Source organism: Loxodonta africana, chromosome 4 (genome assembly GCF_030014295.1).
Source record: "Loxodonta africana isolate mLoxAfr1 chromosome 4, mLoxAfr1.hap2, whole genome shotgun sequence".
In the NCBI taxonomy this organism is placed as follows: Eukaryota; Metazoa; Chordata; class Mammalia; order Proboscidea; family Elephantidae; genus Loxodonta; species Loxodonta africana.
The window spans coordinates 79,824,361-79,837,661 of NC_087345.1; the positions used below are offsets into that span (position 1 = coordinate 79,824,361).

At 54.3% G+C, this 13,301-nt stretch overlaps 3 protein-coding genes across 5 annotated transcripts; 2 read left to right on the plus strand and 1 right to left on the minus strand.

Annotated features, from left to right (window-relative positions):
- Positions 1–56: 56 nt before the first annotated feature.
- MBD6 (methyl-CpG binding domain protein 6) lies at positions 57–9,156 on the minus strand. 3 transcript variants are annotated; one of them, XM_023558040.2, is made up of 13 exons: positions 9,072–9,156; positions 6,004–6,067; positions 5,674–5,810; positions 5,299–5,401; positions 5,010–5,172; positions 3,778–4,794; positions 2,939–3,600; positions 2,521–2,674; positions 2,170–2,339; positions 1,628–2,041; positions 1,473–1,540; positions 1,196–1,259; positions 57–1,039 (listed from the first exon to the last, which is right to left on the minus strand). In XM_023558040.2, exons 3-13 carry the CDS (start codon positions 5,784–5,786, stop codon positions 962–964), a joined length of 3,006 nt encoding a protein of 1,001 aa, XP_023413808.1. In that variant the 5' UTR covers positions 5,787–5,810; positions 6,004–6,067; positions 9,072–9,156; the 3' UTR covers positions 57–961. The 3 variants fall into 3 exon arrangements, with proteins under 3 accessions (XP_023413808.1, XP_064140060.1, XP_064140059.1); XM_064283990.1 differs by lacking the exon at positions 9,072–9,156 and adding an exon at positions 7,041–7,249 and having other exon boundaries at positions 1,473–1,525; XM_064283989.1 differs by lacking the exon at positions 9,072–9,156 and adding an exon at positions 7,041–7,249.
- Positions 9,157–9,337: 181 nt separating this feature from the next.
- Positions 9,338–12,747, plus strand: LOC135227202 (DDIT3 upstream open reading frame protein). Its single transcript, XM_010598270.3, has 3 exons — positions 9,338–9,400; positions 11,813–11,860; positions 12,589–12,747. Exons 1-2 carry the CDS (start codon positions 9,338–9,340, stop codon positions 11,852–11,854), a joined length of 105 nt encoding a protein of 34 aa, XP_010596572.2. The 3' UTR covers positions 11,855–11,860; positions 12,589–12,747.
- DDIT3 (DNA damage inducible transcript 3) lies at positions 9,396–13,269 on the plus strand. The gene is made up of 3 exons (XM_023558097.2): positions 9,396–11,860; positions 12,589–12,746; positions 12,832–13,269. The coding sequence occupies exons 1-3, from the start codon at positions 11,746–11,748 to the stop codon at positions 13,198–13,200; spliced, it is 642 nt and encodes a 213-aa protein (XP_023413865.1). The 5' UTR covers positions 9,396–11,745; the 3' UTR covers positions 13,201–13,269.
- Positions 13,270–13,301: the final 32 nt, after the last annotated feature.

Consider the following 13,301-nt stretch of genomic DNA (forward strand, 5'->3'; position numbering starts at 1 on the left):
CTGTTCTCACCAAAGAACTAAGAGGGGGAAAAAAAAAAAGAGTACAGAGCCAGAGCCAGAATTTCAAAATATTCTCATCTGTTAAATTAAGAGTGTCTCCCATAGAAAAGCAGTGGAAGCCCCACAGGGCAAGTACAAAACAGAATTAAAACTCCCGAGGGTCTTGTCTTTACAAAAGAAAAGGCAGGAGGCAGCCCCTGGACAGCTGGTCGTGCTGGCCGCTCCGGTTGGACCACGTTGCATAATCCTCAGTCGCATCATCACAACGTCTCTGAGCGTTTTGATGGGGGGGAGAAGGGGCAGTGTAGTGTGTATGGGAGGAGAGGCCCAGAGGGCTCTCTTTGCCCCCTTACCCCATTTTTATAATCCCAGAGGAAAGTGAGGGAACCTGGCTATACCTTAAAATGAGGCTATGTGTTTCAAACCTGGGGATAGGGGTAAGAGGGGATCTGTGCTTTGAGCAACCTGAGCCAGAGCCAGAGCCAGAGGGGTGTTCAGGGGTGAGGGGAGAATGCATGATGCTTATTGCTTTGTACCTTTCACTGGGAAGGAGGGCAGCAGCCAACAGTAGCTCACAGGTTTGTAAACTGAGCCTGCTGGCTTTAAAAAGGGAGGCAATGAAGTCGAATTAAATATAAGAGAGTCATTTGTGCAAAAATAACTTAAACAAATAAAGACCTGGGGAAGGGGGTGTTCCCCTTAGCGCCTGGTAGGGAGAGGGCCATATACCACCCCCTCCCCAGGCCTTTTCAGTGACATGGCTTTGGGGCGGGGGGGTAAGCTTCCCTACCCCTTGCAATGGCTCAGGATGGGATTGTAGGGGAAGCGGTTGCATTTGTGCTCTGAGTGAGGAGTAGTGCCCCCACCCACTGTCCACAGGTGCAGGTGGCTGGCAGGCTCTCCCAAGGCTCAGCACTCAGCTCTCCCCAATCAGGGTCAGATCCAGCTCCAGGTATGGCTGCTACGGGGCCAGTTTCCTCCTCTTGTTTTTGGCAGGACGGCCAGGGCGGGCCCGTGGTGGAGGCAGAGGGACAGCCGCCTATATAAGAGGAGAGATAGAAGTGATCAAACAGCTGGGTATCGGGAAGTCCCTTTTTTCTTCCTCTTCCCTCTAACCCTCCTTTCCTCCTGCCCCATCCCTTATATACCCACGCTCCCATGTATAGGCCACACACACATACTAACACACACTTACTCGAGTTGTGGGGCTGGGTTCCAAGGTAACGTCCTGGCGAGAGCTATTGCTGTTTCGGGTAGGGCTGCAATAAGGAGCACAGATGATCAGGGACACCTTCCTCAGACCAGATGGATTTCAGGGTTTGGGTGGGAAACTTTCTACATTTGAATTGTAAAGGTATACTGTCCTTATTCATATCAAATAAGTACCTGCCCTAGTTTGAAAATCACTTGGAACATTTCTATAATCATAAAAATGGGGGAGAGGCCAGGGTTGTGGTAGACCCAACACTCACTTGTACTTTCTCCTCCTGCCACGACGAGACTTTCTGACTACCCCAGGGGGCACCTGAGAAAAGATGGACTGTGTGTGGGAAAAGTAAGAAAATGGCACCATGGCCCCAGCCTTTCCTCAGAGCCCTTCAGCCCACGCCCGTATCACTGCACTTACCTTAAGCTCCTCAGAATAGGGCCCAGGAGGGGGTGGATCCTTGGGCTCAGCACCCCCTTCAGCCAGCTCCCCATTATGTTGCCAGTGGTGGGTCCTTCTTGGGGACCGTTCCATTTGTCCATTGAAGCCACCACGTGCTCCCCATTTAAGGGCCAGCCGGCCAGGCTCCCTCCGGCTCCCAGGCTTTCGGCCCCGGCCTGACCTGGCCTCACCATTAATGCCCCTAAGTCCCCCTCCTCCCCGCCGGCCCCGTTTTCCTGACCCCCTCCCAGTGAGCAGCTCAGGGACTGGGGGGTCAGGAGAACCATGGGGTGGGGCTAAGGCACTGAGGGGAGGCCTGGCAGGCTCCGGTTCAAGGGCTGAGGTGGGGCTCTCAGGGGGCAGACAGGGGGCTTCTGACTGCTCTGGAGGGAGCTGGAGGCAAAAAAGAAAATCTTGATTTCAATCACAATCCCTATGCTAATGTAACTCAGAAAGCCACCAAAAGCAATTTCCAGTCTGGGAAGAAATTCTCTGACAAACACACACATCCATACCCTCACCTGGAGACTCTGTAGCAGGCAGGCTAGGGGGCTAGAAGCCTCTGAGAGGGGTGGGGGAGCTCCCCCCCCAGGGAGGAGCTGCAACCCCAACTGGCCAGAGAGAAGAGGGCCAGGAGGCTGCAACAGGCTGGAGAGGGTTCCAGGGCTGCTGGTTAGTGAAGACAGGTCACCTGTTGAATTACAACATCAGGGGTCTCCCCAGGCAAACCAATTAGGCTGAACAGACCTTATTATTGTCTCTAGTCTTTATCCACTGACCACAAACTTTCTCTTCTAATCCATTCAGTCCTCTACTCCCAATTTTTACTGCTTCCCTCTTGTTTTCCACACCAAGTCTTCCCTCAGACTCACCCAGCAGGCTGGCACTCAGCAGAGGGCTAAGAAGTTGGGGGGGTCTCCCTGAGTTGGAGGGGGCCTTGCCCAGAGAGGAGGCCCCCAGGTCAGTAGTTGCCGTGGTGACACTGGAGGTAGGTGGTCCAGGTTGGGGGGCACTCAGGACACAGGACTAAGGAGGAAGAATAGTTGTAGCACTTACATATGTAAAGTGTTCAACAGATTTATGGTACTTCCACATATACAACCTCACTGAAGTCTAACGGGAGGTAGGCCATTGGTTATTAAACACAGACCGGGTTCCTACCCCCAGCCAAGAACTTCCCCAAAGTCCCTGAGGAAGAGCTCACGCCTAAAACCAAAAGCCTTTGATTCCCAGTTCCCATCTCTGATTCTACCTGTTGTTCTGTCCCACCCACTCACCCTCTATCCTCACCTGGGGGGGCGTCCCCGAGGGGGGATCCAGGCTGGCAGCCAGCAGCGCAGAATTTAAAGCTATGAGGGTAGGGGGGGCTGAAAGTGGGGGAAAAAGGAGGGGGGGCAGGTCTCCCAAACCTGAAAATGGCTCCCCACTTGGACCCCCGGCTCCATCTGCAGATCCCTCCCCATCCCCAGCTGTAGGGCCCAGGGCCAAGAGGGGCAGGAAAGAGGCAAGAAGGTTGCTAGGGGGTGCTGAAGGGGGTGGGAGAAGGTCTGAGGCAGGTGGTGGAAGCAAGGAAGCCACCAAAAGCGAAGGCCCTTCGGGCTCGCCTGGGGCTAGGGGAGGGCCAGGTCCTCCTGGTGGGGGCAGCAGGGGCTCAGGGGGAGGTTGTCCCCCTCCGCCAGCCAGCATGCCAAATAAACTGTGGCTGAGCAATGGAGACGGTGGGGGCTGCCCCAGACTCAGAGGGAGAGGCAAGGCGCCCAGCATCCCTGGGAAGCCAGCTCCACTCAGCGCCAGGCCCTGCTCAGGGCTGGGGAAAGGAAAGGCCTCCCCACCAGCTAGGGAAGGCAGAGGGCAGGCTGGGCCCACCCCCATCCCAAGCCCTTCAGATGGGCTTTGAAGCACAGGGCTGGGGACTAGGGGGGCTTTGGAGGCAGCTGGTGGGGCAGGGGCACCTGCAAAGGAAGAGAGAGATTCGGCTCAAGGGAGGCTCTTTTTCACAGTATCCAAAGAACCCAACCACCCTGCCACCAACCCAGAAAACCAACAAAGAACTCTCTAAACTCTCCCCTAAATGCCTTGGCTGTCTCTTTCTACCCACAGTGAGGAAGGGCTCCATGACACTCACATACCTGGCACACTGCTGAGGCTGCCACTGGTGGTCCCAGGCAGGGAGGGCTGGATGGGGTGCCTGGGTTGGGGAGGGCTCCCTGAGGAGAGGGTTGGGGGAGGAGGAAAGTGTGCATCTGACCCCAAAAGGTTAAAGCTTCCATCAGAGTGGGAAGGGCCAGGGGTGGGGAGTCCCAGCAGGGACAGCACAGAAGGGAGAATTGGTTGGGATGGCTCTGCAAGAGGAAAGGGTTGGGGGGCAGGGGCAGGGGCCCGAGGACGGTTGCGTCTAGGGGTTTGAGGGCCTCCCCCTTCTAGTAATCGCAATACAGTTGGGGGTCGGCGGGGCCGACGCTGAGAAGGATGGGGTGATGAGTGGGAGGCTGAAGGCGCCTGGGCACGGGGCCTCCGGCCCTGTAAAGTGCTGGGAGGGGTCAGCGGGGGGTGCTGTGCCTTGGCCGCTGCAGAGAGTAGGCTGCTAGCAAGGAAGGGGGATGCCCCGGGCCCCTCCACTGTGGGGGCCCCTCCCAGGGGTCCCAGGACCAGGGGCAGGTGCATAGTGGCTGAAGACACTGGTGGCTGAGTGGCAGGACCAGAGGGGCCAGGGAGATTATTGCTAGAGGGCAGGGGAGGGGATGTTAAGGCATCACTACAGTGGAAGGGAGGGTCTGAAGGTGGTGAGGAGGAGACACGGGGGGCTGGAGGAGAGCCCAAGTCAGGGGGCATCAGGCTGGATCGGAGGGTAGCTCCCCAGTTGTATGAGGGAGCATTGAGGCTGATAGCAGGTGGAGGAGGTGGGGCTGGAGAGGGAGCATTGCCCCTTGGGAGGAAATGGGGGCTGCTGCTGCCCCCAGAAGGGACTGGGAAGATCCCCCGGGGCCCTGCTAGAGAGGAGAAGGCCTGGGGAACTGAGGGTGGTTCTGGGGGAAGGGAACCAGGGCCCCCATTAAGTGGAGCTGCAGGAGGGACTCGACAGGGAGGGCAGGCAGAGGGGGGCCCTGGGGACACAGTGTGGAACATTTGGGGGCTTGCTCCCTCTCCTGCAATAAACGAGAAATGAAGGATCAGCCTGAGGCTCCCCTTTCCAGAACTTTCTTTTGTCTTTTCCAGTCCCACCTCCCATAAGTTCCTAGCCTCCCTGCCCCCTCCTTTCACCAAGCTTCACTCCGCCCTTTTCCTTGTTCCCTCTCATAGAATTCCTCCATCCAGGTCCTTAAATTTTCCTCAGTCTTTCTGTAAAGTGAAGAAGACTCACCAGGAGAAGAGTGTGAGCAGGTGGTCTCCATGCTTCGGTACAGGGTTGCCATAGCAACGGCTTTCCGCCGGTGGTTGCACAGCTTGGTCATGTCCTCCTCTGATGCTGGCCCCACCCCAGCCCCACCCGGGGTCACCGGGGCCAAAGGGTCAAAGTTGAAAACCTATAAGGTAGAAGGCATGGACAGGGGCCCTGAGGGGAATCTGTAAGAAAGACTACCAGGGTCAATGATTTGCATCAAATTTCTAGGCTTATCCCTGTATTCTCTGGCACCCCTCAGCACTCTGACCTTGGGGACATTGAGTGGACACTCCAGACCACACTTGCAGGTCCCATCGCTGAGGAGGTAGCTCCGGGTTTGCTCCAAGGAAGACAGCTCTGTGCCACTTGGGCTGAGAAGATACAGTGTCAAGAGAATATACAGTTAGTTGACATTGAATCGGGAAACACCCCTACAGGACAGTTTGTAAGTCAAGTTAAAGACCTTTCTAGGAAAGGCAGAGAATAAGAAATGTGAGAAGAGACAGAAAAAGGGAGAACTGTTTCAAAGGGCCAGAGATACAGAGAGCAAAAACGCTGAAGAAGGAAGAAGAGAGCAATACAGTAGCAGAGTTCTCGGCTGTGTCTGGGGTGATGGAACTTGAGGAGCTCTGAAGATCCATACCTGATGTAGAGCACAGCACCCTCTCGAACACAGCGCTGCCAGCCAATGGGGACAGATGTGGCCACAGGGCCTCCAGCTCTGTCTGCTCCACTGCTCTCATTGCCCCCATTCATTGTGTGTAATCAGCTCCCACGTGCCTGATAACACAGACATCCATGTGGGCACCAGGAGGACTGAGCTGGGTTGGGTACCTGAGGGAGTACTCCAAGAAGGCAAAGGTTGTCCAAGACCCAAGAGAACCCAGGGGAAGAGCTAGTGTGGCAAGAGGAAACCCTCAGAGAGCTGGGAGGGAGAATAAGAGAAAACCCTCTGTCATACCACCATGGCTACCTGAACATCTCTGCAAACATTGTGGGGTCCAGTATAAAGCCAGGGCCGCCTGCTTAGCCCACACCTGCAACACAAGAAGGGAGTGTCAGGAATCTGCCCAGTGCAGGAGAGCACCACAGTCCAGGGCTTTCTCAATGGAAGAAAGATCCTTAATAATGTGGGATAACTGCTTGTAAAGATCTCAAGGATCTGCTAGCTGAGTCCATAACCATCCTTTCCAAGCCTAGTCCCTAGGGGCCAGAGGACCAGACCCCCAACTCCCAGGAACTTAACAATTATGAAGAGCAAGGCCCCTTTGTCCCATCAGGGTCAAAAGACCTCCACCTAGAGTGTGGGCACATTCCCATAATGTCAGGTTACTAGGAAGTTTCCCAGAAACTCTGGCCCCTGCTGTTCCCTCCCCCAGGAAGATCATATAAAAAGTACAGATTGCCCTGCAGGCTACCGGGCAATTGCCTAACTGCCCCCTAGAGTGGTACCAGCAGAACTCCCCCCATGCCTGCTCTTTAGACGATCATTGATCTAGTTCATTTGGGTCTTCTCCCAGGATCCTGAGAAGCTTCTGATTTTCCCCAAAATCTAAGGCAAAGGGATTCAGAATCTCCCATCCCACTGGCTTCAAATTAGCTTCAAGAGGGGCTCTCCTCCGATATGTGGGGACGCCTCTTAAACGTGCAAGGATCTCCCCCAACCTCACCGTCACTCCCACACCACATTGGCGGCTTCCAAACTTTCCCTCTCATAACAAGGCGCCCTGTCACCCCTGCCTGCTTCCCTTAGCTTGGGGAGGAGGGGAAGGCGCACGAAGTAGGAAGGAACTTGGGGAGAGGACGGGCGGAGGGTGGGCGAAGCACTGAGGGGAGGGAGGTGAAGAAGGCAGAAGTCAGGCAGCGAGAGAGAAACGGCGGGGGCAGGTGAGGGCGGGGGAGTGAGGATGAGGCCGGGTAAAGGGGCCGAAAGGACGCGGAGGGGGCAGAGGGTAGGGACTGGAGGAGAGAGTAGGGGGAGGGGCAGGGGGGGCCGGGCCCCGCACTCACCGCGGCCCATGGTTCGGCCGGCCCCGCCCTGCGCAGTCGCGGCCCAGAGGGTGAGTGGGAGGGAGTGGGAGGAGGGTCGGTGGAGCCCGAGCCTCCGGTATGGCCCCAGCCGGTCCTAGCAGGAAGCGCCGCCGCCGCCGCCGCGGATCACCGAGCGGCCTCCGGCGCATGCGCCATGGGGGCCAGGGGCAGCCCTGGGGATTCCGTTCCCAGAAGGCACCGCGCAAGCTGCTGCAGCCGCCACCGCCGCCGCTGCCGCCGCCGCCGCCGCCACCGCCGCCGCCGCCGCTGCCCGGACGGGAGAGGGGCGGGGCCGGGCCCCCGCCCAGTGGACAACGACGAGCCAACAGGAGGGGCGGCAGTGCGCATGCGGGAGCGCGCCTACCCCTCCCCCACAACCCCCCATTAATCCCCAAGAGAACAAACACCCCACGCGGCCCCCCCTCTCCGTGCTCCGCGGAAGGATCTGTGCCTCTTCCCAGGCCACCGGTGGGCCAATCCCCGCCCTCTCCGGGGAAGGGCCCCTCCAAAGCCACAGTCTACTGGGGAGCCAGGAATGCCAGGGCCGGGAGGGGCCCGCCCCAAAAGATGAAAGTCGCGACTTGTCCTGCCCCGCCCCAAAGGCTTCCCGGGTAGTGTGCTGGGACTTGACCCGCCTCCCCAGGTCAACATGTCACAACACGACCTCGGGTCTGTCAAGTCACATGACCTCTGCCTGTCACTGACAACCTGGTCTGTCTGGGCCAGGAGAGACCATCTGGTCTAGCCCATACACACCATGCCCACCCCCATTTACAGAAGGGGAAATGGACATCTGGAGAGATGGAGCAGCCTGGCCAAGAACCTGTCACTGCCAGACCACCACCTAAGCCTGCTATCCAATCACAGCCGGCCTTGTGATAGTTTCTAATTAGACAAACTCTGGCTGCGCCTATGAGGGTATGCCAGGATATGTAACAGGCCACCACATAGCCTCTGTTTTTTACTTAATGGTATAAGAAAAATACCTTGCATTTTACATGGTGCTTTTTACTTTTGTTCACACTGCCTCCAAGTTCATAGTTCTCTCATTTTATCTTCACAATTCATTTTTAATTTACAAACAAGAACAGTAATGCATAGAGAGATTAGGTGGCTGGTCTAAGATCCCTGGACAAGTGAGGAGCAGCTGAGGCTGGAATCTGGACTTCTGACATGCCAGCCCAGGGCAGTCATGCGCTCAAGTGCACTCACATGTCCCAAAGCTCTACTGTAGGTCACAACTCCAAACACCTTGGGGGCAGGAGCCTGTGTCCCGCTCCTAACAGCAGTGGAGGTCACAGGACTTGCTGTGTGGCTTTGTGAAAAGGGCGGGTCTTGGTCTTTGGTGAAGGGCACAAGAGAGTCTTGGGGGAAGATATGTGGGGAAACGGTTGAGAATCCGGTGCATTGGGCAAAGAACACGAATTCTGGCATGTTGAGGGTTCATCAGAAACTTCACAAAGATAAAGTCCAGGGTGCTCTCCTGAGAGAAGCTGAAGGTGACTACCAAAGAGATTCAAGTATCACCGCCCCTTTTTGGGGGAGTTAGGGGGCTAAAAGAGATCCCTTTAAGAAGAAAGTCCTAGGGAGTGGATGGAGAGTGTCAAAGGAGGGAGGTTCAAAAGGCCTAATGTGCCTATTAGCTAGGAGAGGGCGAACGAAAATGCAGATCCCTTATGGAGGAAATAAAACGGGGGCTAAGGCTCGGCGGAACCACAGCTTGTGAGGGAGACGAGCTGCAGTGAGGCTTCGCACACGCAGAACGGTCTATAGGCAGCCGACAAGCAGCCACGGTTCAGAGCCGTTGGGGCCGTTGGGAGCCGGGAGCTGGCGCCCCGCCCTCTCTTCTCCCCTTTCCACCCCCTCCCCCTCGCGCACCTCCCACCACCCTCGTTGTCCCCTGCGCGTGCGCGCACAGACCCCGTTTGCCAAACATTGCATCATCCCCGCCCCCTTCCCTCCCCTCCCCCCTCCAGCACTCCTCTCCGCGCGCGCGCATGATTCACCCACCTCCTCGGCGAAGCCTCGTGACCGGATGCCACTTCCGGGTCCAACACTACGTTGACCCCAAGCGGGAGGGAGCGAAGGGGGAGGTTCCGTGGGGGTCTCCTGAGTGGCGGATGTAGAGGATGAGGCGGGGCCAATGCCGGCGTGCCGTTTTCTGATTGGTAGGCTTTTGGGTCCCGCCCCTGAGAGGAGGGCAAGGCCATGTTAAAAGATCTCTGCTCGGCTCTCGGCCGAGGTCAGAGGCTTGAGTCTAAGGCTTAAAGAAGATCATGTTGAAGATGAGCGGGTGGCAGCGACAGAGCCAAAGTCAGAGCCGGAATCTGAGAAGAAAGGTCAGTACTGCCTCCCCACCTACCCTTTACCCTCCCGTCCTCGAAGGTTATCCTGTCAAAGTGGGGGCATCAGCTTTTTAGGATGTGGCCCCACTTCCTCCATAATGTAGTGACCTCGGTGGGAGGAATGGGGAAAATCCCTTTTTCATTCTGTAGGGTACTTACAGACCCCTCTTCCTCCGAACGACGTCACCCCACTCCGGTCCGGATCACAGGCCGTGTTCTGTGCTGTTGGGTGAAGGGACGCTGGCTGCCATCAGGAAACTCATTATCTCAGATTGCTGACCCCAGGCCTCCTAGTTAGGCCTTCCAGTGGGAGCTGGGGCAGCTGTACACACCCCGGCGCCGAGAAGCTTGGGTAACCTCTGCTCTTGCCACCACCGCTGCTTGGCCACCAGCGGCCTTACCCCACCCTCAGTCCCGTCCCAGCCACATCTTGGGACCAGCTTGGCTACTTCGGTGTCTGGTACTCCTAGATCCTCCAGCTTAAGGAGAACCTTAAGGAAATTGACAGAAGCCTCTGGCAGAAGGGGTAGGGATAGACAGGGAGAGGAGATGGGTTTTCCTTTTTCTCCAGAGGACCCTGGGCTTCCTGCAGAAGAGAGCAGCCTAGATCTCTTTAAGTGTGGGAAGCAATTTGAGGCCTCCCCAGTGTATTGTTCTTCCCCTGGGATTGGCCCCTGCCCGCCCCCACCCCCCTCCCAACCATTCTCCTTGTAACCATTGCATCAGGCCAGCCCCCTGTTTGGCTCTCCGGTCCTCTAGCCTAAGGCACCACTGCTGATGAAAGCCATATCCCACACACTGGAAGGCAAAGGAGGGTTCCCCAGGGAGAACAGCCCTGCAGAGAAACACTCAGGGTGATATTGCATCTCCAGTCCTCAGGGATAGGCAGCTAACGCTCTTACTCTGGGCTTAGTCTTCCATTCCCTGTAAGAGAGATGGAGTCCCTGAGTGGTATAAACGGTTAACATGCTCCTCTGCTAACCGAAAGGTTGGAGGTTCCAGTTCACCCAGAGGTAGCATGGAAGAAAGGCCTGGTGATCTGAAAAAACCACCATTGAAAGCCCAACCCCAAAGGGTCACCATGAATCAGAAACCACTCGATGGCAACTGGTTTCTTATTATAGAGATTGGAGGGAATTTATCCATTATTTCTTAACACTAAACAAGTACATACTATGTGCCAGGCACAGTTTGGGGCCCAGGGCACATCACTGAAAAAAAAAATCTGTGCTCTCAGAGTGGGAGGCACAGTTAACAAAAGTGCCATGGAAAAACTAGAGGGAAAAAAATAGAGAATGCTCAGGGTGGGCGTTACAGTTTTGTATAGAATGGTCAGGGATTACCTTACTAACGTGAAAGACCTAAAGGAGGTAAAGCAGGCAGCTATGCAGATATCTGGAAGGGCTTCCCAGAGGGAACATCAAGGGTGGAGGCCCTAAAGTGGGAACATACCTGGTGTCTTTAGGGGACAAAAGAAGGCCAGTTGGATGGATTAGAGTGAGCAAAAGGGAGAGTAGTAGATGAGGTGAGAAATTAGGGCCAGAGGAGGAACAGATTACATAGGGCATTGTAAACCATTTTAAAGACTTTAGCCTTTAGTATGCATGAAATAGGAAGTCATTGGTGAGTTTGATAGGCCTGGTTTAAGTTTTAAAAGGCTCACTCTGGCAGCTGTATTGTTGAATAGTCTTGGGAAGAGGTGGCAAGAGCAGAAACTGGGAAACCTGCAGTAATCCAGGGGAGAGGTGATGGTAATTTGATCTAGACTGGAAACAATGGAAATGATAGGTGTTCAGATTCCGGATTTTTTTTGAAGGTTAAGAGATTTTGCTGATGGTTTGGATTGGATTGAGGGGGTTGAGAAGAGTCAAGGATGATACCAAAGTTTTTGGCTTAAGCAACTGGGACTGTCATTTACTGAGATGAGGAAGATAACCAGGAGTTTGCTTCAAATATATTAAGTTTGCTGTGCTTGTTAGACATCTGAAAGGAGATGGCAGGTAGGCAGATAGCTAAAGTTAGAGGTTTCAGGAGAGGTCTAGACTGGAAGTGTACATTTGGAGGATGTCAGTGTGGAAATGGAACTATGAAAATGCCACTTGACCTGTGGTCCAGTCCTTACCCTGGCAAGTTTTAGGTCTCCTTGAATTTAGAGAAAGCTTAATTGGCCAGGGCTTTGCCATTATGTAATCAGGACTACAAATGTCAGCAACTAAAAATAAAAAGAAAGTTGGGCTCTCCTTTGTCCTTGGAAATGGCTGCAGGGACCGTTAACTATCCAGAACTGCTCCCACATCCTACAAGACAGGAGGTAAGGAAGGACAAATAGGAGGCAGGAGATGAAACTAAAGCAACAGGTCCTTCTCCTTCTAAAAATGACCAACATTTATTCTTGTTCCCCCACAGTGTTCCAGAAGGAAGTGTATCTTCATACACCACCACACTTGAAAGCAGGTAAACTTAACCAACTCTTTCCCAAGACCAAGCCGTAAGAGATGCTGCTTAGTCTTCCTTTGCTGAGACCCTAAGAAGTTACACAAAGAGAAGATGGGGAGAAAGGGTTTTAGTTTGAGCAACCTTTTGCTGTTGGGCCATGTTCATCCTGGCCTGCTCCTCACAAAGTGACAAAATCACTGCTCTTGGACCTGTCCTCGTTGAATGCTGGCCGAGTGAGCAGTCACACCCAACAAAGAAACACCTTAGTCCCCATCAAGATTAGACTGGCCCAAAGGACTATCTGCCTAAGATGACCACACAGAAGAAAGGAGCACAGATGGCCCTGGTAAATGCCCCTAGAAACCACCAATGGGGTTTCACAGGGAAGCTGAGAATTTCTACTAGGATTCCATAAGAACATATATCCAGGCACTTTGTTTCTTCCAGTGCTGGGCAAAAGCAAGGAGGGAATATTAGTATAGTCCAGGGCTTGGCAAATTTTCAAGGGCCAGATAGTAAATATTTTAGAGAGCCATAAAGTCTCTGTCACAACTGTTCATCTCTGCATTTATAGCACAAGAGCAACCATAAACAATGTGTAAATGAATGTAGCTGTGTTCCAATAAAACTTTATTTACAAAACAGACAGGCAGCCATAGTTTGCTAATCTCTAGTATAGACTGTTTTGACTGCTTTGTGGAGATTGTTTTTCCTACCTCCACTCTCCTAAATATGTACTTTTCCAGGGCGTGATCCAACTGCAGAGATGGAAGCTGAGTCATTGCCTTTCTCCTTTGGGACACTGTCCAGCTGGGAGCTGGAAGCCTGGTATGAGGACCTGCAGGAGGTCCTGTCCTCAGATGAAAATGGGGGGAACTATGTCTCACCCCCTAGAAACGAGGAGGTAAGAATGCTAAGCCTAAAGCTAGGGAGGAATGTTGCCCTTCCCTTCTCAGCTAACGTCTACTGTACCTCTCATTTCCTTGAAGGAAGAATCAAAAACTTTCACTACTCTTGACCCTGCTTCTCTGGCTTGGCTGACTGAGGAACCAGGACCAGCAGAGGTTACAAGCACCTCCCAGAGCCCTCAGTCTCCAGATTCCAGTCAGAGCTCCCTGGCTCAGGAAGAAGAAGAGGAAGACCAAAGACGACCCAGGAAACGGAAACAGAGCGGCCAGTCCCCAGCTCGGGCTGGGAAGCAACGCGTGAAAGAGAAAGAACAGGAGAATGAACGGAAAGTGGCACAGCTAGCTGAAGAGAATGAACGGCTCAAGCAGGAAATTGAGCGCCTGACAAGGGAAGTAGAGGCAACTCGCCGAGCTCTGATTGACCGAATGGTTAACCTACACAAAGCATGAACAGTTGGGACCATCACTTCCCCGACAGGCCACTACCTGCCTTTCCTAAAAGTGGCTACTGACCACGTTCTTATCAGTGCCAGTGTGACCCTTAACCCCTC

Excerpts from the sequence above, each read along its gene's own strand:
- MBD6 (XM_023558040.2), bottom strand. The coding sequence starts at position 5,786 with ATGAATGGGGGCAATGAGAGCAGTGGAGCAGACAGAGCTGGAGGCCCT. Across the intron at positions 3,601-3,777 it reads CAGCCTCAGCAGTGTGCCAG|GTGCCCCTGCCCCACCAGCT; the intron begins GTATGTGAGTGT and ends CTTCCTTTGCAG. Across the intron at positions 2,042-2,169 it reads GCCTGCTACAGAGTCTCCAG|CTCCCTCCAGAGCAGTCAGA; the intron begins GTGAGGGTATGG and ends TTTTGCCTCCAG.
- LOC135227202 (XM_010598270.3), top strand. The coding sequence starts at position 9,338 with ATGTTGAAGATGAGCGGGTGGCAGCGACAGAGCCAAAGTCAGAGCCGG. Across the intron at positions 9,401-11,812 it reads GCCGGAATCTGAGAAGAAAG|TGTTCCAGAAGGAAGTGTAT; the intron begins GTCAGTACTGCC and ends GTTCCCCCACAG.
- DDIT3 (XM_023558097.2), top strand. The coding sequence starts at position 11,746 with ATGAAACTAAAGCAACAGGTCCTTCTCCTTCTAAAAATGACCAACATT. Across the intron at positions 11,861-12,588 it reads ACCACCACACTTGAAAGCAG|GGCGTGATCCAACTGCAGAG; the intron begins GTAAACTTAACC and ends GTACTTTTCCAG. Across the intron at positions 12,747-12,831 it reads CACCCCCTAGAAACGAGGAG|GAAGAATCAAAAACTTTCAC; the intron begins GTAAGAATGCTA and ends ATTTCCTTGAAG.